Source organism: Dendrobates tinctorius, unplaced genomic scaffold (genome assembly GCF_039654945.1).
Source record: "Dendrobates tinctorius isolate UK_male_01 unplaced genomic scaffold, ASM3965494v1 ptg000016l, whole genome shotgun sequence".
NCBI classification, from domain to species: Eukaryota; Metazoa; Chordata; class Amphibia; order Anura; family Dendrobatidae; genus Dendrobates; species Dendrobates tinctorius.
The window spans coordinates 66,258,207-66,284,471 of record NW_027361684.1 but is presented as its reverse complement, the minus strand read 5'-3'; the positions used below and the strand labels follow the sequence as shown (position 1 = coordinate 66,284,471).

General features: G+C 43.4%; 1 protein-coding gene across 1 annotated transcript in view; it reads right to left on the bottom strand.

Annotated features, from left to right (window-relative positions):
- Positions 1-26,265, bottom strand: part of LOC141080603 (acetylserotonin O-methyltransferase-like) — a 293,335-nt gene that overhangs the window by 93,470 nt on the left and 173,600 nt on the right. The window contains exon 4 of the mRNA XM_073565940.1: positions 9,631-9,699. Coding sequence (XP_073422041.1) covers positions 9,631-9,699 — 69 coding nt within the window. The remainder of the gene's footprint in view (positions 1-9,630; positions 9,700-26,265) is intronic.

Below are 26,265 nucleotides of genomic sequence, written 5' to 3'. Positions count from 1 at the left end.
CGTTGCAACGATGCTCAATTGGTACCAAGGGGCCCAAAGAGTGCCAAGAAAAAATTCCCCACACCATGACACCACCACCACCAGCCTGAACCGTTGATACAAGGCAGGACGGATCCATGCTTTCATGTTGTTTACGCCAAATTCTGACCCTACCATCCGAATGTCACAGCAGAAATCGAGACTCCTCAGACCAGGCAACGTTTTTCCAATCTTCTACTGTCCAATTTCGATGAGCTTGTGCAAATTGTAGCCTCAGTTTCCTGTTCTTAGCTGAGAGGAGTGGTACCCAGTGTGGTCTTCTGCTGCTGTAGCCCATCTGCCTCAAAGTTCGACGCACTGTGCGTTCAGAGATGCTCTTCTGCCTACCTTGGTTGTAACGGGTGGCAATTTGAGTCACTGTTGCCTTTCTATCAGCTCGAACCAGTCTGCCCATTCTCCTCTGACCTCTGGCATCAACAAGGCATTTCCGGCCACAGAACTGCCGCTCACTGGATTTTTTTTCTTTTTCGGACCATTCTCTGTAAACCCTAGAGATGGTTGTGCGTGAAAATCCCAGTAGATCAGCAGTTTCTGAAATACTCAGACCAGCCCTTCTGGCACCAACAATCATGCCACGTTCAAAGGCACTCAAATCACCTTTCTTCCCCATACTGATGCTCGGTTTGAACTGCAGGAGATTGTCTTGACCATGTCTACATGCCTAAATGCACTGAGTTGCCGCCATGTGATTGGCTGATTAGAAATTAAGTCTTAACACACAGTTGGACAGGTGTACCTAATAAAGTGGCCAGTGAGTGTATAATGACGGTGAAGCAAGATGAAAACAATAACACAGATAGAAAGATAGGCTGAGCAAATGATGGGGCCCAAGCTAACTAAAAAGGACAGGATAGAAAAGCTGCTGTCTGCAATCCGCAAAAAACCCTACCAAAAAATGTCCCAACCGTCTGATAGGAAAAACAGGCCCTGAAGTCGCTAGGACTTCAAAATGACTATATCAGCACTCAGGTAAATTCTGAAGACAGAGCAAAGAGACAAACTGATCAGAGACAAAAAAGGAACTCAGCACACCCCCAACCGGGGATGGCTGAACTCCAAAAAACAAGGTAAACAAAACAAAACTAATAAGTTCAATAGCAGAGCAAAAACTTATCTTTGGGAAGCAGGAATCAGACTGGTCTCCAAGAATCCAACAGAAATCACCAGCGACTCAGAAGGGCGTCGGCTGCCTTATTTCCAGTCAGCAGTTCCTGTTACCCAGTCATCATCTACCAGATCAGGTGTTTGGTAATCAGCCTCACTACCTTCCTTCACCAGAAGAGGGAGTTCATCAGACATCGACGGTGAAGGGGAAAATGAACTCACAACAGCTCTGACAGAGCTTGGTAGCAGTGATTCAGGAGGAAAACTGCATTCTGGTGGTGGACTCTGTTGCCAGGAGCAAGTGCAACAGAGGAAAGCTAAGTTGTGTTTCCCCGTTTGTGCTTTTCCTTAGTGTGCATTAGTACAGCGGTGGGCCAGTGCCTGCGCCACCCAGCTCCCTAGCAAGGGATAGGTGTAGGGTGTGCTAGGGCAACAGGTTCCTGATTGGCGCCCGGTGTGGAACTGGCATAGGGAACGTTAGGAGCATTAGGGACACTGACTCAGGGGAGTGCAGGAGGTCTTCACTTCCCCTTTCCCTATCACAGGGCCCACCATTGTAACTGTCGTTCCCTTTCCCTTGTCTTGTTGTTTTAGTTACCGGCCTGCGAGCCGTGTCACACAGGACAGTATCACGTGCCGCGTCTTGTTGTTTTAGTTACCGGCCTGCAGGTCGCATCACACAGAATGGGTCCACCTGACACATACACTCTCAACATGCGACCCAAACCCTGGTTAAATTATGTAGCTGTAACTACCCCCATAGGTGGGTAGTGCGTGTGGTTAGTCAGTCCCGCCCAGCTCTCCGACTAACCCTGTAAGCCCTGTTGTGAGCTCATCTGTTCATTCACCTTTTGTGTCCGAGGATCTCCCTCTTCTGGTGAAGGAAGGTAGTGAGGCAGATTTGGATGAAAGAAACCAAACACCTGATCAGGTGGATTGTGCCTGGGTAACGGGAACTTCATACTGGATATAAGGCAGCCGACGCCCTTCTGAGTGGCTGGTGATTTCTCTGCTGGATTCTTGGTGACCAGTCTGATTCCTGCTTCCCAAAGATAAGTTTTTGTTCTGCTATTGAACTTATTAGTTTTGGTTTTGTTTTCCTTGTTTTCTGAGTTCAGCCATCCCCGGCTGGGGGTGTGCTGGACTCTTTTTCCTTGATCAGTGCTCTCTTTTGCTCTGCTTTCAGAATATTCTGAGTGTTGATATAGGGTTTGAAGTCTAGTGACTTCAGAGTCCTTTTTGCTTATCAGTTGTGTTGGTAATATTTTTAGCAGGGTTTTCTCGGATTGCAGACAGCAGCTTTTCTGTCCTGTCCTTTTTATTTAGCTTGGGCCCCATCGTTTGCTCAACCTATCTTTTTATCTGTGTAAGGCCGGAGTCACACTGGCGAGGAATACGGGAGAGTGAGAGGTGCAAAAAGCACGCATTAGACACGGACAAATGATTCTCTATGGGGTCAATCGCACCAGGCGTATATTTCTACTCCGTATCCTACGCTCCGTGCCACTCGCAGCATGCTGCGATTGTCAGCGTACTACGCCCATAGTACGCCAATGCAAGTCTATGGGTGCGCAAAAAATACGGATTACACACGGAATACACGTGTGACCTGCGAGCAATACGCAGGTCTTTTGGCTGGTGAACAGGAAATGGGCCAATCCATCATCAGGAAGCCTAGACATGCAAATGAGGGCCAAAAACGCTCCAGACATCCAGGAAGTCAGCCTCCACGGAGTCCAGCAGCAGCATGGCGTCCACATACATTAATGTAGAGCTCCTCATTGTGCTGGTGCAGGAGCATCCAGAAATATGGGACCCACGCGACGCAAACTATGCAAACCGCACAAGAAAGGAGGCGTCATGGAGGCGCATCTGTCGCCAGATGTACCATGACTTTGGTGACAGACCACGTGATGAGCAGCATAAAATTCGTAAGTGCAACCATAAAAATATCATTAACCTCAGCGTGCGCTCTCAAATGAATCAACAGTCAGCACCCCCCCTTCCTGGCCATGTAGTTTTATTAGCCTCATGAGGCCGTTACATTAGGATGTGACACGTGGCTTCACACAGCCATAATTAGGGGTTAGGCCACAAGCTCCTCATCCTCCTAGCCACTAAAATTAGTTGCAGTGGAGCTAATGAGACCCTGGGTATCGGCCCAATTACATGTGCCACCATGGGTACAACGCACACCCCAGAAGGCCCCATGCCTAGACTACTTTTAGAAAATGTGACCTCTCAAATATTTGATTTTTACAATCTTTCCTGTCAAATTGCAGTGGAAGATGTGATGAAACGGTGGAGAAGCATCCGGGACCAGTACCGCCGGGAACGACAGCAGCGGTCCAGGAGTGGTGATGCTGGCCATGTAAAGCGGAAATATATATATTATGACCGGCTGAACTTCCTCGCCCCAATTCTGGCTCTGAGACCGTAAGTACATACCTCACACCACATGACACAAAAACATTACACAAATACTTTACAGGGACAAAAATATAGATGTATTTTTGCCTCTGTTCTATTTCCTAACAGAACTCAATCCAACCTTACGGATCGAGGAACGGCCTCAGAGGCAGAGCCCATTATAGATCCTGTAGGGGAGGAGGTGGCTGGCCCATCTTCTACCCCTACAAGAAGGATGGCTGAAGAGGAGGCTTCACCTGAACACACAATGGCTGCCCTACCCAACACACCACCAGGACGGTCTGCTGCTGCCACCTCACCCATCCAGGAAGAGCCGGGCAATTTGAGCAGCAGCCCAACTGCCCAGATCAGGTCCTCCCCACAGGCTGCTGTAGCCTCACGGCGTATAAGAAGAAGGCGCCATGTCACCATTCAAGAGAGCAGGACCAATGTGGACACAGGGGTGATGAATTATTTGTCCCGAGTCACTGCAGATGATGGTGAGGAGGCCTATGCACGTAGCCTCACCCTTTATCTCCGTGCCCTTACCCGTGAGGTCAGGCTCCGTATTAGGGGATGTATTCAGATCCTGCTTGATGCAAGCACCCCCCCCAATACCCCATATGAGGTGTTTGAATTTCTGGAGAGGTGGCAGCTCTCACCAAGAAATTTAATGCGCATGAGACCATCCACACAGATGCTTGCTCAAGCAGGGTCTGAACAGCCCCTAATACGTGGGCCAACACCTCAAGCCCTACCTCCCCCTACCCATCCTTCTATTCCGCAGCCCCAAATGTCTTACTCAAGCCAACCCCACCAATATGGCCACTTGTACCCACCCAGTGTTGGAGGCTGGTCCCAACCTGGTTGGGGACGATCTGGCTATCTTGGTAGGTATGAGCCACGGGCCTACCAGAGCCAACCAGAAGCCCCTCACTATCAGCATTACTCTGGCCAGTATCACCAACAGGCCCAGGAGGCTGGTCAATTGCAGCATCATGGTCAACAGTATGGCCCCACACAGGGCGATGTTGGCCACAAAGTCCAGCAGCACCCACAGGCTGATCCTCCACGTTCCCCTTCCCCTACATATGAGGATTTATGATACCAAAGTTTGGAGATGTCCAGTGACATGTCACTGGTGCTTCTAATCTCGTTAAAAAAAAGGTGTTCTCCTTCACCAAAATGTATCACATAATTTAACACACACATTTTTACACATTGTTTTCCGAACATATGAAACAATCCATCATGACAGGCAACGCTACCTCACGCCTTTCACACAGATATTACATGTGTGTAGAAAAGAGAATATTTAAATGCGCTATACTGTTAAATGAAAGGATGAAAATACACTACTCACTTGCTAACGCATAGGAAAGGCATGCTTGCCTTAGTTAAGTATTCACCTTTTTGGTTAGCAAGCTCTAGTAACACAAATCGAGGCGACCAGCATTCAGAAGATCACGCTCTCTCTATGTCTTAACAAGTGAGTTTTGTATTTTCATCCTTTCCAGTATAGCATGCTTAAATATTGGCTGTTCTACAGACAGGTAATATCTGTGTTAAAGATGTGAGGTAGCCTTGCCTGTCACGGTGGACTCTTTCTATGATTGGATAACATTATGAGGAAATGTGAGTGTTATCTTGTTGACTTTATTTAGGTGATGGAGGTCACCTTTTGTTGCCTAATCAAGGTTACTGTAGGCATGCGGCAATATTGTTATTGCATAATGTTTGGAGAATTTTGTTTATGTAATGTTATTAAGGTTACACCAAGTTAAAGAAGTCACAAAGGGTCATTTTGGCCATTGCCAAATTTGTGTTATGGCAAAATTATGTTTGCCTTTAAGCAAAACAAACCAAAAAAAGACAAAACAAAAAATTTGTCTACTCTAGTTAACGTCTCTGTGTGATTTTTAAAAATCCCTCACAACATACTAACAGACACCAACCAATGCAAGGAAACACTCAGAGAATCATTAAGACTTGAGTAATATATATTTAGACACACTTAACTAAACAAATTATAACATAGACACAGCATTCTCTTGCCAAGAAGATGCCCCCTCAGGTGAGATAAAGTAATTGGTGAAAATATCACGCACTTTGAGACCAGAGAGCGGTCTACGCTGAGGGTTGATAGGTGGTCTCACCCTGCGCACATTGTCCGGCCTACGCACAACACCATCAGAGGAGGAACAATCATGTATCCTGGTGAAATTATGCAGAACAACACAGGCTTTCACAACTTCATTCACATTTTGCCCACTCAACTGAATGGCAGACTGGAGTACCCGCCATTTGGCACAAAGAATCCCAAAGGAACACTCCACCAGTCGCCTAGCACGTGATAGGCGCAAGTTAAAAATTCTGCGCCTGTGGTCAAGGTTGCGCCTGGGATATGGCCTCATGACATTGCGTGATAACTGAAAGGCCTCATCTGCCACAAGGACATAAGGGACTGATTGTTCGGGGGAGCCTGGTAGCTGGCGTGGTGGTGGTAGATCCAACTGGTTGGTGCGTAGCCGCCGACCCATTATGGAAGTATTGAAGACTCTAGAGTCTCCCGTGCTTCCATAAGCCCCAATGTCAACAATTATAAACTTGTATTGAGGGTCTACCAGAGCCAACAATACAACAGAAAAGTATTGTTTATAATTGAAGAATTGGGAGCCTGAGTTCGGCGGCTTGCGCACCCTGATATGTTTGCCATCCGGGGCCCCAATACAATTTGGAAACTGGCAGTCCTCCTCAAAGTCCCTTGAAATCCTTAACCAGTCTTCCATCCTTGGCTCGGGTAGGACCACTTGATGGAGTCTTGTCCAGATTTGTGCACATGTAGACCTCACTATGCCTGAAATGGTTGACTTTCCAATGAGAAACTCATGGTGGAGGGCGGCATAAGACAGGCCAGTGGACAGGAAGCTGGAGAACAACAGAAATAGTAAAGTTTAGAATGGCTTACCTAAAAAAAAACAGTTACATGCCGACCAAACTTGGTAGGAAATGAGAGAGAACAACACACACATATTTGGGGGCACAATTACTAAGTGATATGCAGGACATATTAGATGTAACATTCTGGTGTGTCAGGTGAAACATATTTTGAGTAAGATGAGGGTATTACGCTTTGTCCAAGAAGGGCACAATACATAAATTAACACACACATTATGAACATAGAGAATGTGGTTGTGTAGTACATACCGTATTGTGAGTAGAAGTCGCTCCTCTGCAGATATCGCTTTGCGCATCCTTGTGTCCTGAAATGTGATCCCAGGGCGCACTGTCTCCAAGAGTCGATCAAATGTGGAAATGCTCATACGACAGTACTGGTAAAATTTCTCCGGATGCTCCCGCAGAGACGAATAGAGATGGTGAAAATGACCTCTTGTGAGTCGTTGCCTCAAAAGTGGATGGACCCACATGCGTCTCCTCCTCCGCGGATCCACTATCACAGGATATGGTTGGCCAAAGCGCCGTGACAAAAGCCAGGTAAAGAGAACTTGCTCTGTTGTATTGAATGTCAGACCCTCTGCCATGCTGCACAAAGAACACCAACACACCTCGTGAAAGCAAGGTGACAAATGTACAGAATGTAGTCAGCCACCTGTTTCTGAGTGTCTAAATAGGGTGCAGGCTAATGATTTAAATTGTTTGCAGGCCTCAAAACCATTAAATGTCCATTTTGCAAGGCTGCGAGAAAATCTCGCCCTACGGATTGCATACGGATTACATACGGATACACACATGCACAAAATACGCGACCTCATCTTGCTTACGGATGACCTACGGACCACTATTTAGTGGTGATTCATCCGTATTACGCATGTAAAATACGGCGCGTATTTTGCGCAGGTTAGTGTGACTCCAGCCTTAGTGTTTTCATCTTGCTTCACCGTCATTATATGTTGGGGGCTGCCTATTGCTTTGGGGTCTGCTCTGGGGCAGTCAGTTTTTCCCTTTTCTCTCTTTAGGCTTATGTAGATCTCCGGCTGTGACGAGGTGTCTAGGATCACCGTAGGAACACTCCACGGCTACTGCTAGTTGTGTGATAGGATTAGGGGTCTGCAGTCCGCTAGTTTCCAACCTCTCTGATTTTCTGGGCTGAGCTTGTGTTTTGTTTTTTCCTTCTCGGTGACTCAATCATAACAAAGCCCCCTTATAAAACTACACAAACACTTGTGGAACTACAAGTCTCAGAGCAACAACATTTCGGGCTTACAGCACAGACTTCCTCTGCGACACATACCGGCTATTTACAATAATGCCGGTCACTGTCTCACCATCACAAGTACGGCTCCATGCGTATCCAGCGGTGCATATACAGTGCCCAAGGGGCTCATAGAAGGCCACTTCAGAATAGTCAAATGTTTTCCTTTTAACCATTCTTGGGTGTTTTTAGCTGTGTGTTTTGTGTGATACTCCTGTTGCAAGGCCCATGACCTGCGACTGAGACCAAGCTTCCTGAAACTGTGCAGCACATTTCTTTCTAGAATCCCTTGCTAGCCTTGAGATTTCCTTGTACCCTGCATAGATTCTTGACACCCTGTGCCAGATGCAGCAAAGCAGCCCCAGAACATAACAGAGCCTCCTCCATGTTTCATAGCAGGGACAGTGTTCTTTTCTTGATATGCTTCATTTTTCCATCTGTGAATATAGAGCTGATATGCCTTACCAAAAAGTTATTTTTTGTCTCATCTGTTCATAGGGCATTCTCCCAGAAGTTATGTGGCTTGTCACCATGTAGTTTGGAAAATTCCAGTCTGGCTTCATTATTATTTTTTTTTTCAACAATGGTGTCCTCCTTGGACTTCTCCCATGAAGTCCACTTTGGCTCACACAACGACGGATGATGCAATCTGACACGATGATCCTTGAGCTTGAAGATCACCTTTAATCTGTTTATAAGTTTTTCTGGGTTCTTTTCTTACCATTCATATTATCTATCTCTTTGATTTGTCATCAATATTCCTCCTGCGGCCACTTCCAGGGAGGATGACTACAGTCCCATGGAGGTTAAATGTAAATTTCTGAATAATATGTTCAAATGAAGTCACATGAACATCAAGCTGCTTGGAGATGGTCTTATAACTTTTACCTTTAACATGTTGGTCTATAATTTTCTTTCTAATCTCCTGAGACAACTCTTTCCTTCGCCTCCTCTTGTCCATGTTGAGTGTGATACACACCATGTCACCAAACAACACAGTGAGTATCTGTAGCCCTATATACAGGCCTTCTCACTGATTCGAAGATTGTAGACACCCATGATGCTAATTAGTGTACACACCTTGATTTAACATGTCCCCTTTGTCACATTATTTTCACGGGCACCACCATTTCTGTCCAGGCCTATTTCATGCGTTTTCTTTTTTTTAAAATTCTGTGGAAGCATGGTTGAGAAGCAATGTCTGACTTTAATTTGTTTATTTTTATAGATTTTCCATTTATTATTACTTTTGTCAGATTCAAGTTATTTCTGTGACCATTGTGGGTTTTTCTGTCATTAAACGAGGGGTACCAACAATTTTGACCACGTGTGTAGTTTAGTTGCTACTCCAATTAATAGGCATCTTCATCAATGCCACAGAATTTGAATAAAGCAGCAGGGCACATGGGCAGCCATCACTTCATTCATCTCCTCCCGACTACAGTCCTGTGGCTGGTGGACAATGAGTGGATAATCGGGACAGTGTATGTCGGGCCCCCCGTGATAACACACAAGCGTAATAGTCAGCATCTATCCGGTGGACACATTGGAGTATCCCCAGGAACGATATGAATTACACAATGACATTTATTTTTCCTATTCCAATAGTGGAGAGGGAATCGCAGGGTAGCTGGCATTTTGTTTTAAACTTACAATATATTTAAACATTTCTAAAAACGTCTCCAAAATTATTTCATACACTGTTACAAAATAGAATGCAATTCCAGAATATCTACATAACAAAACCATGCTCTCTCAGTGGTTATACACCAGGAAATACTTTTACAGTTTGTGCCCAGAACTTCATATTCATTTGCAGAACCAACAATCATTGTTGCAAAGCTACAGTATGTGCACAAGTTACCTGAAAATAGCTTCAAATAATTCTTTTGAAGACACTCCAAAAGGCCGCTCATACTGACATTTTCCTTCTCTGCAATATAATAAGGAGCATTATTTGGTTACATTTCCAATTGACAAAACATTTCCTTCCATACATTTTATCTGCAATAATCATGTACACTCATGCTGTATTCAAGCTTCAAAGCTTCATCTCTGGCATAAAGTAAAGGGTAACATTTCTGACACTTTTTCTTATAGACACATCTTAGGAAAAATAGATTTAAAAAAATTGAAAGCATTTGTCTCAATCTCACTCCTACCAACAGTTTCTAATGGCACAATCAATTCCAGTCACATATGAAAGTAACATAAAGTCTGGACACCATGAGTTTATTAGACTCTAAGTTTTTTGCCATTTTGTGTAAAATCTGAATGTTCCTGAAAACTGTGCCCAAAATACAGTTGTAGTTGCAAGTCTAAATGGAAGCACAATGTGTGAGGCACTCTGTGCTGCAGTATGCTGTCTCAGTATCATGTCTCAATTATATGTATATACAGCTGTGTGAAAATGTGTTTGCCTCCTTCCTGATTTCCTATTGTTTTGCATGTTTGTCACACTTAAAATGTTTCAGATCACCAAACAAATTTTAATATTAGACAAGGATAATACAAGTAAGCACAAAATGCAGTTTTTTAATGAAAATCTTTATTATCAACGTAAAAAGAAATCCAAACCTACAGTGTCCTGTGGGAAAAGTGATTGCCCCCCCACACTTAAAAAAAAAAATTAACTGTGGTTTATCACATCTTTGGGAAGCCGAGTTCTAATTCCATTGGCAGCGGATTACTCACGATACTCTCCAAGTGTGTAACAAAAATTCTTAATAAATATAATTCTGGATTAATTATTCAACGGCTCATATACAAAAAAATCAATCCTTAAAAGATACTTTATTGACCAATCATTAAAAAGTTTTCAAAACTTCAAAAACAGGCAAACAAAAATAGGCTTATTGCTGATTTTCAAAATCCAGCCACAAACACTAGAGAGTCGTTCCAATGTCAGGTAGAGGGTCACAAACCTATTTGTCCCTATAGGGCCCTATATCTCTCTCCTATCTGACAGCGGAGGTTGGCACCCTCTTGATACGCAAATGGCGCCCCCGCTCCTCGGCGGCTCTCCCTAATCTCCCTGTTGACTCCTATCTAAACAACATTAGCTTGGAGTACAACAGATGGCCGGGGACAAAAATATAATAGATAATAACCCCATGCCACAAACCACCAAGACAAAAGTGTAAGGAATAGTAACTGGAAAAAACTCTAATTTTTGGCAGATTTGTAAACATTTGCTTTGGGAGGAAAAGGGGTCTAAATAACCCTATTTAGGTGTCTCCCTGCCTGACAGCGGAGCTTTTACACCCTACGTTACTCTGGTGCCCCCGCTCCATGTGGGCTGACCCTTTCTGACCCCTACACTTCTCACCCAGAAAGAGGAAAGAGGGTGTCAGAACATATGGCCAAGGGAGACAGGAGTAATAACTTAGAATTATTCCTGAAAAAATCCCCCCCAAAGACAAAAAATGTTTTAATAATAATAAAAAAAAATGTATCTGCAAACCGATGTATACAGTGTACGGGATAATAGTGCATTAGCAAAGGCAGTTGCAAGTAATGGGGGGTAAGATATCAATCAGAACAGATACATAATCATTTAAATGTTCTTAAGCAGCATTAATGTACATTTCTCACATCACAGAACGCTGCTATTACCTCTAATCCCCAACAACACATTTTTCATATTGCATCATGCCCAAAACAATGAGCCATTGATCGCTCAGGCTCAAAATTGCACTGTCCCAAAAAAAAATCAGCAAATTAACAAATATGTAAGAACTTAGCTCATGGCCACTGAAAAATCACCTCAATATATATAGTAGGCGGGGTGATAGTACTTTGACAAAGGCAGTTTCAAATAAAGGGGGTAAGGTATCAATCAAAACAGATATACAACCATCTGAGTATTCTTAAACAGCATTAATAAACATTTCTCAAATCACCAACCGCTGCTATTACCTTTAATCCCCCATAACAGCACATTTTCATATTGCTTCATGCCCAAAAACAATAAGCCATTGATCACCCGGCTCAAATTGCACTATCCCCAAGTATTAAATCAACAAAATTGACAAATATATATAAGAACTTAGCTCATGGCCAATGAAAAATCGCCTCAACGCGTTTCCCTCCCGTAAAAGGAGTTCATCAGGAGGCCCATGATGTATTTTGAATGCTCCCTCCGAGCATCAGATGTCATGCCTGGTTGCAGGTATCAATGGGTATATGGTGACCACTGGTCATTTATAGCGACCTTACAACCTAGTCAAAGTGATAGAGGAAAATGGGGTCATAGTACTTATGCTCCTTATATGTCTCCACTTCATATAGTTCATCTGCGCCATGATTTTAGGTCCCAAAAATACCTCCTTTCATTTACTTCCTATCTGACGCCGCCATTATGTAGTGGATCATTTACCATTTCAGCCACATAAGCGCTGATACGTCTCCCATGTACCCATGTGCACGCCCCAGCCAACGTCACAAGTCCTAGACGCGTCTGACGTACAAGCCACAGGGGCACGATACAGATCCGGAGTCCCTCTCTCTCAGCGTGCATGTCCAGACCAAAGCAGCAGATCGCTGCATCAAGAATCTCTAGCACTAGGCAAAAGTACACACTCATAGATGCATCGTGTATACCAAAACAAGGGAGAAGTTTCCTCCACCCTCACTGCCAAAACAAAAGCACGCTCTTATTTTATGGCATGCCTGTAAAGATCATGGCACATAAACACCCTGAGTAATAAAACATTTCAATGTGTCATCTACAACTGTGACAAGTATCACTTCCTCAAACCACAACTAGAGATACCAGGGATAACAAAACTGTTAACCCTTAATAGGAATTAACCCCGCAATTAACCCCACAGCAGGGACAACAGACCGTTAACCCTTAATAGGAATTAACCCTGTATCAAAGTCCCTTCCATCACTGGTGATATCCACATTTAGTGTGGAGTCCCCCGTATCTCATATAGGGAATATTATGTATACATAGACCTCTTAAGGGGTTAAATCCAAATCACCACCCCCATTGTTAACCATTATTGATATGAACGATAGTGGGAATTGATAGCCCTATTATACCCACAACAACCACAGATCATCTCATAGATCTATGGATGGACCGAGGTTTTACTGCATTAATAACAATAAAGGCAAATAGATACCGGGATAATAATACCGGGTAGTTCTCAAATGAAGCATCCATACGTAAGTTGTTCATTGAGGCCCTTGGGGGCCACAGATACCATTTTAAATATCCACCGAGCTTCCTTTTGCAGAATTAATCTGTTCCAATCACCCTGTCTTCCATTTTGCTTGACAACCTCCAGAACACAAAAGGAGAGAACGTTTCCATTCCCCCCATGTTCCTCCCATACATGGTGAGCCACAGGGGTGTCCCTCTTATTTCTTACGTCCCCAAGGTGCTCGCTTATTCTTCTCCTAAACTCCCTTTTTGTTTTGCCGATATAATTTTTTGGGCAGGAGCAAGTTGCCATATAGACAACCCCTATGGTTTTACAGTTCGCGAAGTCTCTAGCGAAAAATCTTCTTCCATTGGCCACACTCGTAAAGTTTTTCCCAGAAGCCACATATCCACAGAAGGAGCAGTTACCACATCTATTAAGGTACCACAGATCTTCCTATCCAACCACGTACCCTCCTGTTTTGCTCTTCTATAGTGGCTATGCACAAGTCTATCTCTAATAGAACGGCCCTTGCGAAAGGTGATTTGGGGTTTTCTAGAAATCATGTCTGATAAATCCACATCTGCCTGTAGAATGCTCCAATGTTTGTTTAGAATCCTATATACCTGATCTACTTGATTATCATAGGTCCCTATCACTCTTACAACACCACTGTCCTCAATTCGAGCTTTGGGCTGCAGTAGTGTATCTCTCTCCCTTTCTAAGGCATTTTTAAAGGCAGGTTCCAAGACATGATCAGGATATCCCCGTTCCCTAAACCGATTTCTAAGTTCATATGCTTGCACTCTGAAGGTCTCCGGGTCCGAACAGTCACTTCTGGTTCTAAGATATTGGCCACGTGGCATACCCCGCTTGAGTGGGACAGGATGACAACTGTCCCACCGCAAGAGGGAATTCGTGGCTGTAGGCTTTCGGTGTTCACTCGTCAATAAGACTCCCTGAGGATCTTTCGCAACTTTTATGTCAAGAAAAGCCAACTCATTCTCACTACTTTCCGAGGTGAATCTCAAGCCGATTGGATTTACATTTAGTTCCTGCACAAATGTTTCAAACTCCGCTCTTGATCCCGACCATATGACGAACATGTCGTCTATATAGCGGTACCAAGCGGCTACCTTGTTAGTCCACCATTCCTCGGCACCGGTAAAAACCATTGTTTCCTCCCACCAGCCCAGGAGGAGATTCGCATACGAGGGCGCACAGGAACAGCCCATTGCGGTCCCCCTGAGCTGGTGGAAGTACTTGCCATTGAAGATAAAGTAGTTATGAGTCAAGATGAAGTCCATCAATTCATATACCAGCCTGTTATGACCCTGAAAGTATGTGGCCCTCATTCCCAAATAATGGTCCAAGGCTTTAAGACCCTTCTCATGCGGGATGCTGCTGTAAAGGGCTTCAACGTCAATAGAGCCCAAGATGGCTTCCTTTTCAACACTAATACCATCAATCTTGAGTAGTAGATCAGAGATGTCCCGTATGTATGATGGCAAGGCCGTAACAAAAGGATGTAATATCTTGTCTAAATAGATACCAACATTCTGACTTAGAGAAGCTACCCCAGATACTATAGGTCTTCCACGTAGGGGTACCAACCCCTTATGGACTTTGGGGAGGGCATAAAAAGTTGGTATCACAGGGGAGCCGGAGCCATATACTTATATTCGTTGGCAGAAATAATCCTGTCATTAAGGCCTCTATCCAGAATAACCATCAGGGCCTCAGTGAATTCAAGTGTGGGGTTTCTTTCAAACCTTCCATATGTACTCTTATCATCCAAGATTCTATTGCACATGTCCGTGTAATTCTCGTGATCAAGGATGACAAGGTTGCCCCCTTTATCCGATGGCTTGATAATTATCTCGCCATTCCTTTCCAAGCCAGCTAAAGCCTCCAACTCACTCACCCTTAAGTTGGAGACAACGTTAAAATTGTTAGTATGGAGTTTCTTCAAGTCATCCTCAACCACTTTCAAAAAAATATCGATATTGTTATAATCACCAGGAGGAGGCATCTTTTTGCTTTTCAATTTTACGTCTGTATGTGGACCCAAACCCCGATTCTTTTCATTCTCATCCAAAAGTTCCACCAGGACATTAAACCCCTCCAATTCCTCTTCAGCAATGCCCAACCTTAAGCATTGTTCTCTATCATTCTGTGAGACGAATTTCCTCCATTTTAATTTACGGCAAAAGAGGTTAATGTCCTAAGTCCATGAGAATGAGTCAAAGCGGGTAGTCGGGACGAATGATAGTCCCTTGCTCAAAACATTTATCTCCCCTGTCGAAAGGACATGTCTACTCAGATTAATAATCTGGTTGCCACCCAAGTGAATCAATTCCGCTTTCTCAGATCGTAACCCAAAGGGGCTCTCTGATCCAAAAAAGAGGTAGAAGTAGAGGATGGTCCAGAGGATGAGGGTACCAGACCTGCAGATCCCAGGGTCTGCTCCCCCATCATTGTGGGGCCGGATTGATTGTAACCCCGTCCTCTGCCCCCATATTGACCTCTTGTGTTCCCTCTTTGGTTTCGCCATTTACTTCTATAAAACTGGCTACCACCTCTACCCCTCTGTCTCCAAGTGGCATTTCCAAAGCTTCTCTCGGTGTCTGACGTCTCCGCCTCTGAGGAGGAAGGTTCTGACCCCATGTCTTTATCCCTTCCTTGTTGACCCTCAAAAAAGTAGGCCTTATTAGCCTTAAACTCGTTCGAATCTCTAATGAACTGAGTATGTTTCCGATTCTTAATATTGTTCTGATATCTCTCAACTGAAATTTGTAAAGTACTTTCTTTCGTATTAAAGTCTGGATCGGACTTAAATTTCAGTGTTTTTTCAATCAGCTCATTAAGTTATTTTGAGACCAACTGAAAATTTCTTTTCTCCTCCTCCAAAATAATTTTCATAAACCTGACTGATGAAGCAATGGACTCCTCTCTCCACACTTTCAGGAGATTAGGGTTACTAATCCTGGGGGAGGGAGAGATATTAATACGTAGACCTCTTGGTACGATGTTATTTTTTATATAATTCTCTAATGCCTTAATTTCCCACCAGGACTTCAAATAATTCTTATAGCAACCAGTTAACTCTTTGAACACAGAATAAATGGATGGTGTAGAATCAGTACCCGTATAGTCTGCTTCAACCGAAAACACCCGATTAGCCTCATGAACCCAGGACTCAACATTAATTGGTCCTGACAGAAAACCAGCCATATTAATTGAAAAAAAAAAAACGTAACAAAAATTCTTAATAAATATAATTCTGGATTAATTATTCAACGGCTCATATACAAAAAAATCAATCCTTAAAAGATACTTTATTGACCAATCATTAAAAAGTTTTCAAAACTTCAAAAACAGGCAAACAAAAATAGGCTTATTGCTGATTTTCAAAATCCAGCCACAAGCACTAGAGAGTCGTTCCAATGTCAGGTAGAGGGTCACAAACCTATTTGTCCCTATGGGGCCCTATATCTCTCTCCTATCTGACAGCAGAGGTTGGCACCCTCTTGATACGCAAATGGCGCCCCGGCTCCTCGGCGGCTCTCCCTAATCTCCCTGTTGACTCCTATCTAAACAACATCAGCTTGGAGTACAACAGATGGCCGGGGACAAAAATATAATAGATAATAACCCCATGCCACAAACCACCAAGACAAAAATGTAAGGAATAGTAACTGGAAAAAACTCTAATTTTTGGCAGATTTGTAAACATTTGCTTTGGGAGGAAAAGGGGTCTAAATAACCCTATTTAGGTGTCTCCCTGCCTGGTTATTATAAAATTGGTTATTTTAAATTTCTGTGGTAATACAAAAACTGAAAAGTGGGGTGTGCAATATTATTCGGCCCCTTTAACTTAATACTTTGTTGTGCCACCTTTTGCTGCGATTACAGCTGTAAGTCACTTGGGGTATGTCTATCAGTTTTGTACATCGGGAGACTGAAATTGTTGCCCATTCTTCCTTGGCAAACAGCTCGAGCTCAGTGAGGTTTGATGGAGATCGTTTGTGAACAGCAGTTTTCAGCTCTTTACAAAGATTCTCGATTGGATTCAGGTCTGGACTTTGACTTGGCCATGCTAACACCTGGATACATTTATTTGTGAACCATTCCATTGTAGATTTTGCTGTATGTTTGGGATCATTGTCTTGTTGGAAGACAAATCTCCATCCCAGTCTCATGTCTTTTGCAGACCCCAACAGGTTTTCTTCAAGAATGGTCCTGTATTTGGCTCCATCCATCTTCCCATCAATTTTAACTATCTTCCCTTTCCCTGCTGAAGAAAAGCAGGCCCAAACCATGATGCTGTCACCACCATGTTTGACAGTGGGGATGGTGTGTTCAGGGTGATGAGCTGTGTTGCTTTTACGCCAAACATATCGTTTGGCATTGTTGCTAAAAAGTTCGATTTTGATTTCATCTGACCAGAGCACCTTCTTCCACATGTTTGGTGTGTCTCCCAGGTGGCTTGTTGCAAACTTTAAACAACACTTTTTATGGATATCTTTGAGAAATGGCTTTCTTCTTGCCACTCTTCCATAAAGGCTAGATTTGTGCAGTGTACGACTGATTGTTGTCCTATGGACAGACTGTCCCAACTCAGCTGTAGATCTCTGCAGTTCATCCAGAGTGATCATGGGCCTCTTGGCTGCATCTCTGATCAGTCTTCTTCTTGTTTGCAATGAAATTTTAGAGGGATGACTGGGTCTTGGTAGATTTCCAGTGGGATGTGTGGTGTATGGTGTAGTGACCACTGTGTCCGCTAGGGGGCGCTGTGTGGATGTCCCAAGAGAGAGGATGAGTGGCAGAATACGGATGGACCGTTATGTATCTCAAGGTGGGTGGCCTTGAGATGGAGACTGACGTGTGTGTTGAACAGCAGTGATACTGCTGAGGTGCTATTTCAGGTGGGCCCAGTTACATACAAACCCACCCAGGGTGTGTGTTTAATATCTGTAGTAAAAGACTATGAGTGTGTGAAGGACCTGTGATGAGGTCATAGCCATGTAACCTGGTGGGCGTGGCTACGGACCATATATGGTGGCCAGGGTATGTCACATGTGGTGAATGCAGGGACCTGGTTTGTCCACTGTGGAAGGTCCCGCTGGGAGATGTGGCTCCTGGCTAACAGCATGTGAAGTGGCTGTATGTAGTGGCTGGACGTGCCTGATGATTCCCTGGAGGGAATGGCTGTCTGCAGCATGGAGAACCAACCATGAGGAAACCCTGACGTGGGTGTGATAACTATGAGGCTGAAGAGCCTGCGCATAGGACATTGTGTAACCTGTGTGACCACAGGGAGGACAGAGGGAAGCTCTGTAAGAACGTTATGCTACGGATATGAACTGTATGGTGCTGTTGTGGCTTTATGATGATGAATAAACCGCATGGACTATGTTATGGTTTATGGAAAACCTGTGCCGGAGGTGTTTATTTGGCTGTCAAGCGAGTATCCCCTACCTGAATGACAGCGCTACCTCACATATGATATTCCTTCCATTTCAATATGATCGCTTGCACAGTGCTCCTTGGGATGTTTAAAGTTTTGGAAATTATTTTGTCTCCAAATCCGGCTTTAAACTTCTCCACAACAGTATCACGGACCTGCCTGTTGTGTTCCTTGGTCTTTATGAAGCTCTCTGTGCTTCAAACAGAACCCTGAGACTATCACAGAGCAGGTGCATTTATACGGAGACTTGATTACACACAGGTGGATTATATTTATCATCATTAGTCATTCAGAGATCCACAATGTAAAACTGGAGTGAGTTTGCTGCACTGATAGTAATGGGGCTGAATAATATTGCACGCCCCAATTTTCAGTTTTTGTATGTCCACAAAAATTTAAAATAACCAATAAATTTCGTTCAACTTCACAATTGTGTCCCACTTGTTGTTGATTCTTCACCAAAAATTTACATTTCGAATCTTTATGTTTGAAGCATATGTGGGAAAAGGTTGAAAAGTTCCAGGGAGCCGAATACTTTCGCAAGGCACTGTATATATATATATATATATATATATATATATATCTAATATATAAAGCTCAAAGTGTGTATGTATGTATGTGTGTAGGCATCCGCACCGTCGCAGCTACAGCCACAAAATTTGGCAAAGTCACACGTCTGGACCCCGAGAGTGTCCAAAGCTATGTTGTGAGGCAAAATTTTAACCCCGCGCATTCCAATTCACCAAACAATTTTGCCCCTATCTACATACTGGGGGAAAAAGTGTCAAGCCCTGCCCCTCATTATGATGTCATAATGATGTCCCTATTTGCATACTGGGGAAACAGTGTGTGTGTATCAAGCCCTGCCCCTCATTATTATGTCACAATGGTTGCCATGGCGACGCTGATGTCATCATAGGTTGCAAGCCCCGCCGCCACTCATTATGATGTCATAATGGTTGACTATGGGATGGAGGATGTGTGATGGGTATATGGGCAAGGGACTATGGGATGGAGGATGTGTGATGGGTATATGGGCACTGGACTATGGGATGGAGGATATGTATGACGGGTATATGGGCACGGGACTATGAGATGGCAGATATGTATGATGGATATATGGGCACGGGACTATGGGATGGAGGATATGTATGATGGGTATATGGGCATGGGACTATGAGATGAAGGGTGTGTGATGGGTATAAAGGCACTCCACTATGGGATGGCGAATATATATGATGGGTATATGGGCATGGCACTATGGGATGGAGAATATGTATGATGGGTATATGGGCAAGGGACTATGGGATGGAGAATATGTATGATGGGTATATGGGCATGGAACTATGGGATGGAGGATATGTATGATGGGTATATGGGCACGGGACGATGGGATGGAGGATAATTATAATTTGTTATAACTAACCACAGTTAGTTACTATGCCTGGGCAGCGCCGGGCTCTTCAGCTAGTATATATATATATATATATATATATATATATATATACACACACACACATGTCATTGAGACACAAATAGCAGAATAGTCGCAAAATCAAATGCCGGCTTCTGTAAAGTCAATACAAAACCAGACATGAACTGACACATGGTTTACATACAGTAAACCATTTTGTTTCATTTATTTTTTTATATGTCTTTGACTGATAGTTAGATTAGGGTATGTGTGTAAAATTTGGGACATCTTGCTGTTAAATTAAGGGCTTAATTCATTGAAAAAAAATGCGTGGGCTCCCGTGGTAAATTTTCAACCAGAGAGGGAAAGCCAGTAAGTGAGGGCAGATATTAATAGCCTTGAGAGGGACCATTGTTTTCGTCCCCCCACGGCTACAAAAATCTGCCCCCAGACACCCCAGAAAATGCGCATCTATAAGATGCGCCTTTTCTGGCACTTAGCCTCTCTATTCCCATTGCCCTGTAGCGGTGGCTAATGGGTTAATAATAATGGATTAATGTCACCTTGCTATTGGAAGGTGACATTAAGCCAAATTAATAATGGAGAGGTGTCAATAAGACACCTCTCCATTATTAACCCTAGACTAGTAAATGGTTAAAAAAACACACACAGACATTAATTAAAAATTCTTTTAATGAAATAAAGACACCAAGTTTTTGACCATATTTATTACTCTGCCAATCCATAAAAAACCTTGGTCCTGTAACAAAAATCAAGCAAAAAAGCAACAATATACTTACCTCTCCGCTGGTCAGTCATGTCCCCCACTGCAATCCATCAGAAGGGGTTAACTGGTTTACAACGGGACCACTGCTAATGCGATCAGCCCGCTGTAAACCACTGCCAGAATGAATTAGTTCATTTCTGCGCAGCCTCCCCGGCTGACCGGACATGAACTAATAAGCGTAGGAAAGTTTCAGAACTTTTTCCCACGCTCATCAGTTCACCTGAGGTCAGCCAGGGACTTCGCGCAGCCTCACTGAATTTAACAGCAAGATGTCCCAAATTTTACACACATACCCTAATCTAATTATCAGTCAAAGACATATATAAAAAATAAATGAAATGAAATGGTTTACTGTATGTAAACCATGTGTCATATCATGTCGAATTTTGCAATGACTTTACAGAAGCCGGCAATTCAATTAGCAGCTATTATGCTATGTAGAACTCTATGATTATATATATATATATATATATATATATATATATACACACACACATACAGTCATATGCAAAAGTTTGGGCACCCCTATTAATGTTAACCTTTTTTCTTTATAACAATTTTGGTTTTTGCAACAGCTATTTCAGTTTCATATATCTAATTACTGATGGACTCAGTTATATTTCTGGATTCAAATGATGTTTATTGTACTAACAGAAAATGTGCAATCTGCATTTAAACAAAATTTGTCCGGTGCAAAAGTATGGGCACCTCAACATAAAAGTGACATTAATATTTTGTAGATCCTCCTTTTGCAAAAATAACAGCCTCTAGTCGCTTCCTGTAGCTATTAATGAGTTCCTGGATCCTGGATGAAGGTATTTTTGACCATTCCTGTTTACAAAACAATTCCAGTTCAGTTAAGTTTGATGGTCGCCGAGCATGGACAGCCCGCTTCAAATCATCCCACAGATGTTCAATGATATTCAGGTCTGGGGACTGGGATGGCCATTCCAGAACATTGTAATTGTTCCTCTGCATGAATGCCTGAGTAGATTTGGAGCGGTGTTTTGGATCATTGTCTTGCTGAAATATCCATCCCCTGCGTAACTTCAACTTCGTCACTAATTCTTGCACATTATTGTCAAGAATCTGCTGATACTGAGTTGAATCCATGCGACCCTCAACTTTAACAAGATTCCCGGTGCCGGCATTGGCCACACAGCCCCAAAGCATGATGGAACATCCACCAAATTTTACTGTGGGTAGCAAGTGTTTTTCTTGGAATGCTGTGTTTTTTAGCCTCCATGCATAACGCCTTTTTGTATGACCAAACAACTCAATCTTTGTTTCATCAGTCCACAGGACCTTCTTCCAAAATGTAACTGGCTTGTCCAAATGTGCTTTTGCATAGCTCAGGTGACTCTGTTTGTGGCGTGCTTGCAGAAACGGCTTCTTTCGCATCACTCTCCCATACAGCTTCTCCTTGTGCAAAGTGCGCTGTATTGTTGACCGATGCACAGTGACACCATCTGCAGCAAGATGATGCTGCAGGTCTTTGGAGGTGGTCTGTGGATTGTCCTTGACTGTTCTCACCATTCTTCTTCTCTGCCTTTCTGATATTTTTCTTGGCCTGCCACTTCTGGGCTTAACAAGAACTGTACCTGTGTTCTTCCATTTCCTTACTATGTTCCTCACAGTGGAAACTGACAGGTTAAATCTCTGAGACAACTTTTTGTATCCTTCAACTGAAAAGCTATGTTGAATAATCTTTGTTTTCAGATCATTTGAGAGTTGTTTTGAGGAGCCCATGATGCCACTCTTCATAGGAGAATCAAATAGGAAAACTACTTGCAAGTGGTCACCTTAAATACCTTTTCTCATGATTTGATACACCTGGCTATGAAGTTCAAAGCTCAATGAGGTTACAAAACCAATTTAGTGCTTCAGGAAGTCAGTAAAAAGTAGTTAGGAGTGTTCAAATCAAGAAAATGATAAGGGTACCCATACTTTTGCACTGGACAAATTTTGTTTAAATGCAGATTGCACATTTTCTGTTAGTACAATAAACCTCATTTGAATCCAGAAATATAACTGAGTCCATCAGGTATTAGATATATGAAACTGAAATAGCTGTTGCAAAAACCAAAATTGTTATAAAGAAAAAAAGTTAACATTAATAGGGGTGCCCAAACTTTTGCATATGACTGTATATATATACAGTATATATATATTGAAAAATTGAAAAAGCAGCACAAATTTTTATTTTTTTTTAAATACCAAGTGAGTGCAAGCTTCCCAGGCATGCACCAAACCTCCCAAACAGTACTCCAATATGGTGATGTTTATTTAGCCCATCTGGCTATGTGCCCATGCAGCAATGTTTTGGTCTAATAGGGGGTGTGGACCTTTCTCAAGCTTGCAAAAAGTCAGCACCCCCTATTGGACCGAAACTTTGCTGCATGGGCACATAGCCAGATGGGCTAAATACCACCTTATTGAAGTTCTTATGGTTTGCTGCTTTCATCATTGGAGGACTATATATATGTGTCTCAATGACATGTGTGTGTGTATATATATATATATATATATATATACACACACTGTATGTATGTATGTATTCTATGTGTCTATATCTATTCTTTTGTTTCTTTATTAAATATGTCAGTGTGATTTTACTGTATCGCAAAATGAATTGCTGGCTTTTGTTAAAGGACACCGGTGCGTATTTCTTGCAAGTCACACATCTGGTCCGTGTGTAATCGTTATTTTTCTCGCCCCCATAGACTTGGCGTATTTTGGCCCGTAAAATACGGCCGAGAAATATACAGCTGATGGGAGTTGCCCCACAGAGAAACATTGGTCAGTGTGCAATGCATGGTTTTAGCACCTCTCACTCATCCGTATTTCTCTCTAGTGTGATGCTGGCCTAAGAAAGAGACTAGGCAAAAATGGCCAGCATGGCAAGAGTTTCAAGATGAAAACCACTGCTGAGCAATAAAAACATAAAGGCTCCTCTCTGTTTTTCCAGAAAACACCTTGATGATCCCCAAGACTTTTGGGAGAATACTCTATGGACTGATGAGACAAAAGTTGAACTTTTTAGAAAAGAAATACCTGTAGCGCCCGCATCTCAGCCTACAGTCCCTCTCTCCCTGCAGAGACACCTGCATACTCACCGCTGAGGCTCCTGTTCTGCTCCTTCCACGTCTGCTGCTGCCCGGAGTGCGTGCACCTCTATCAAGTCTCTGGGCACTGTGCTTAGGGCGTGCGCGCACACTTCCTCTTTCTTAAAGTGGCTGTGCGCATTCCTCTAAAGTGTCCCCAGCCAATTGCTGGAGGTCACTTACAGTTTAAACTGCTTCCTCCAACATGGAGGTGCCTGTGCAATGTTGTGAGTGTGCTCCTAACACGCTTGTCAGTTCTCTGGTCCCAGTACTTGCATCTCAGCCTGCTGCACCCACCAGTGCTTCTTTCAATGGTAGCCGAGTCTACTGCATCCTCCAGTGCTTCCTTCAACAGCAGCCGAGTCTGCTGCACCAGCAATGGTAGCCAAGACCGCTGTACCCACCAGTGCTTTTCTCAATGGCAGCCAAACCAGCTGCACCCGCCAGTGCTCACCTCAACGGCAGCCGAGCCTGCTGCACCCGCCAGTGCTCACTTCAATGGCAGCCAAGCCAGCTGAACCCGCCACTGTTCATCTCTCCATCAGACTGTCCTGTCTGATCCTACAGTTCCTTTCATCTTCTGTGCCTGCACCTGTAGGACATTCCCCTGGGCCATCCCAGCTACCCATTCTTAGGGGTCAGCCACCATCTACCCAAGGTCAGTCCTGGAGTAGCATCTGGATCACCTCCTTAGTCTTTCCACGGACCGCGATGTCTTTAGCTGCTGCATGTCGGTGGTCAGATTGGATGAGGCTCCTAGTCACACCCTTCCAGGTTTTCCTTGGGCTTTGTCACAGTGGTTGGACCACCCAGCCCATTACAGTTTGAAAAGGCCAAGGAATCTGCTGGCTCCCAGGAGTATTCCATCTCGGACCTATACCAGGAGGTCTCTCGCCAGAAGGATCAGCAGGACAAAATTCTATCCCATCTGTGGTCTGTGAACACTAGGGTGACCGGATCTCATATGGGGGGAAAAAAATGTTGGAATCTTGTCCGTCTGGACCCCACAAAACGATTTCCCTTTCCAGATATTGAGATAGCCAAAATTTGAGCTCGATCAAACGACGTTAACCCGTGCCGCTCGTTGCTCAAAGTTTGAAAAAATCCAAATTGAGGTTTTTTAAGATTTAGGTATTTTGCATAGTCTGTTAGACTATAAAGAATGTGACAACAACATTGCAGAAATAGCCCTGACCAAATTTTCGAACCATTTTTGGTATTTGAATGCAGAGTTGGTGGGATTATCGTTTTTTGATCCCACCATTACAGACAATGAAAAGTTGTTAATGGCTAATAAATTGCTCAGTAGCATAGATGAACCATCAGAGCACGCTAACCTACATGAGTTGATAATTTTACATAGTTATCTAATCTATTCTAGAGCTTTTGTTAAAGTAGTTTTTGAAACGTCAGAATATAATGCTCGGCATTTGCTTACAACTTGCAGGACATAATGCTTTTGTTCTTCATCTTTTGTCAGAAGGTCGTTAAAGTCGGTTACTTCCTACCTCTTTTAATTTTTCTTTCCTAACTTTTGGCTTTACAACCCTAGCATGCTCTGATGGTTCATCTGTGCTACTGAGCAATTTATTAGCCATTAACAACTTTTCATTGTCTGTAATGGTGGGATCAAAAAACGATAATCCCACCAACTCTGCATTCAAATACCAAAAATGGTTCGAAAATTTGGTCAGGGCTATTTCTGCAATGTTGTTGTCACATTCCTTATAGTCTAACAGACTATGCAAAATACCTAAATCTTAAAAAACCTCAATTTGGATTTTTTCAAACTTTGAGCGACGAGCGGCACGGGTTAACGTCGTTTGATCAAGCTCAAATTTTGGCTATCTCAATATCTGGAAAGGGGAATCGTTTTGTGGGGTCCAGACGGACAAAATTCCGACATCGATTTTTTGCGGTCACCCTAGTGAACACCCATCTTGATACACTGGCAGTACCGGCTGCTTCCACACCCTCTCAGGCAGCAGTTACCACCATGGTGACCCCCCAGGCAACTAGTTATGCACCAGGTTCCTGACCTCATCTGTCAGCTCTTAGACACTATTGAGGAGATCCCGCCCTGTATCAGGGGTTCATTAAGCAGTGCACATTGCACTTTGAACTCCTGGCTCATCAGTTTGCCTTAGACTGAGCCAAAGTGGCCTTCATCATGTCACATCTATCTGGTGAAGCCCTAGCATGGCTCAATCCTCTGTAAGAAATGGGATTTGTTGGTGTCGGACCTATAGTCCTTTTTGGAAGCCTTTCGTAAGGTCTTCAACGAGCCTGGTCGCGTTTCTTCTGTAGCCTCTTCTCTGCTCCAGTTATGCCAAGGTAACCTCTCCATGGGCCAGTATGCGGTCTGTTTTCATACCTTATCTTCAGAACTCGCTTGGAACAATGAGGCTCTGGTGGCAACTTTATGGGAAGGCGAATCAAGGACGAACTGGCTGGCCGGGACATACCCACCTCTCTGGTTGACCTGGTGTTTCTCGCAAACTGAACTGACATTAAGTTCCAGGAACGGACCAAAGAGGTGAACTGTGAGACAAGATTGGTATGCCTGGCTCA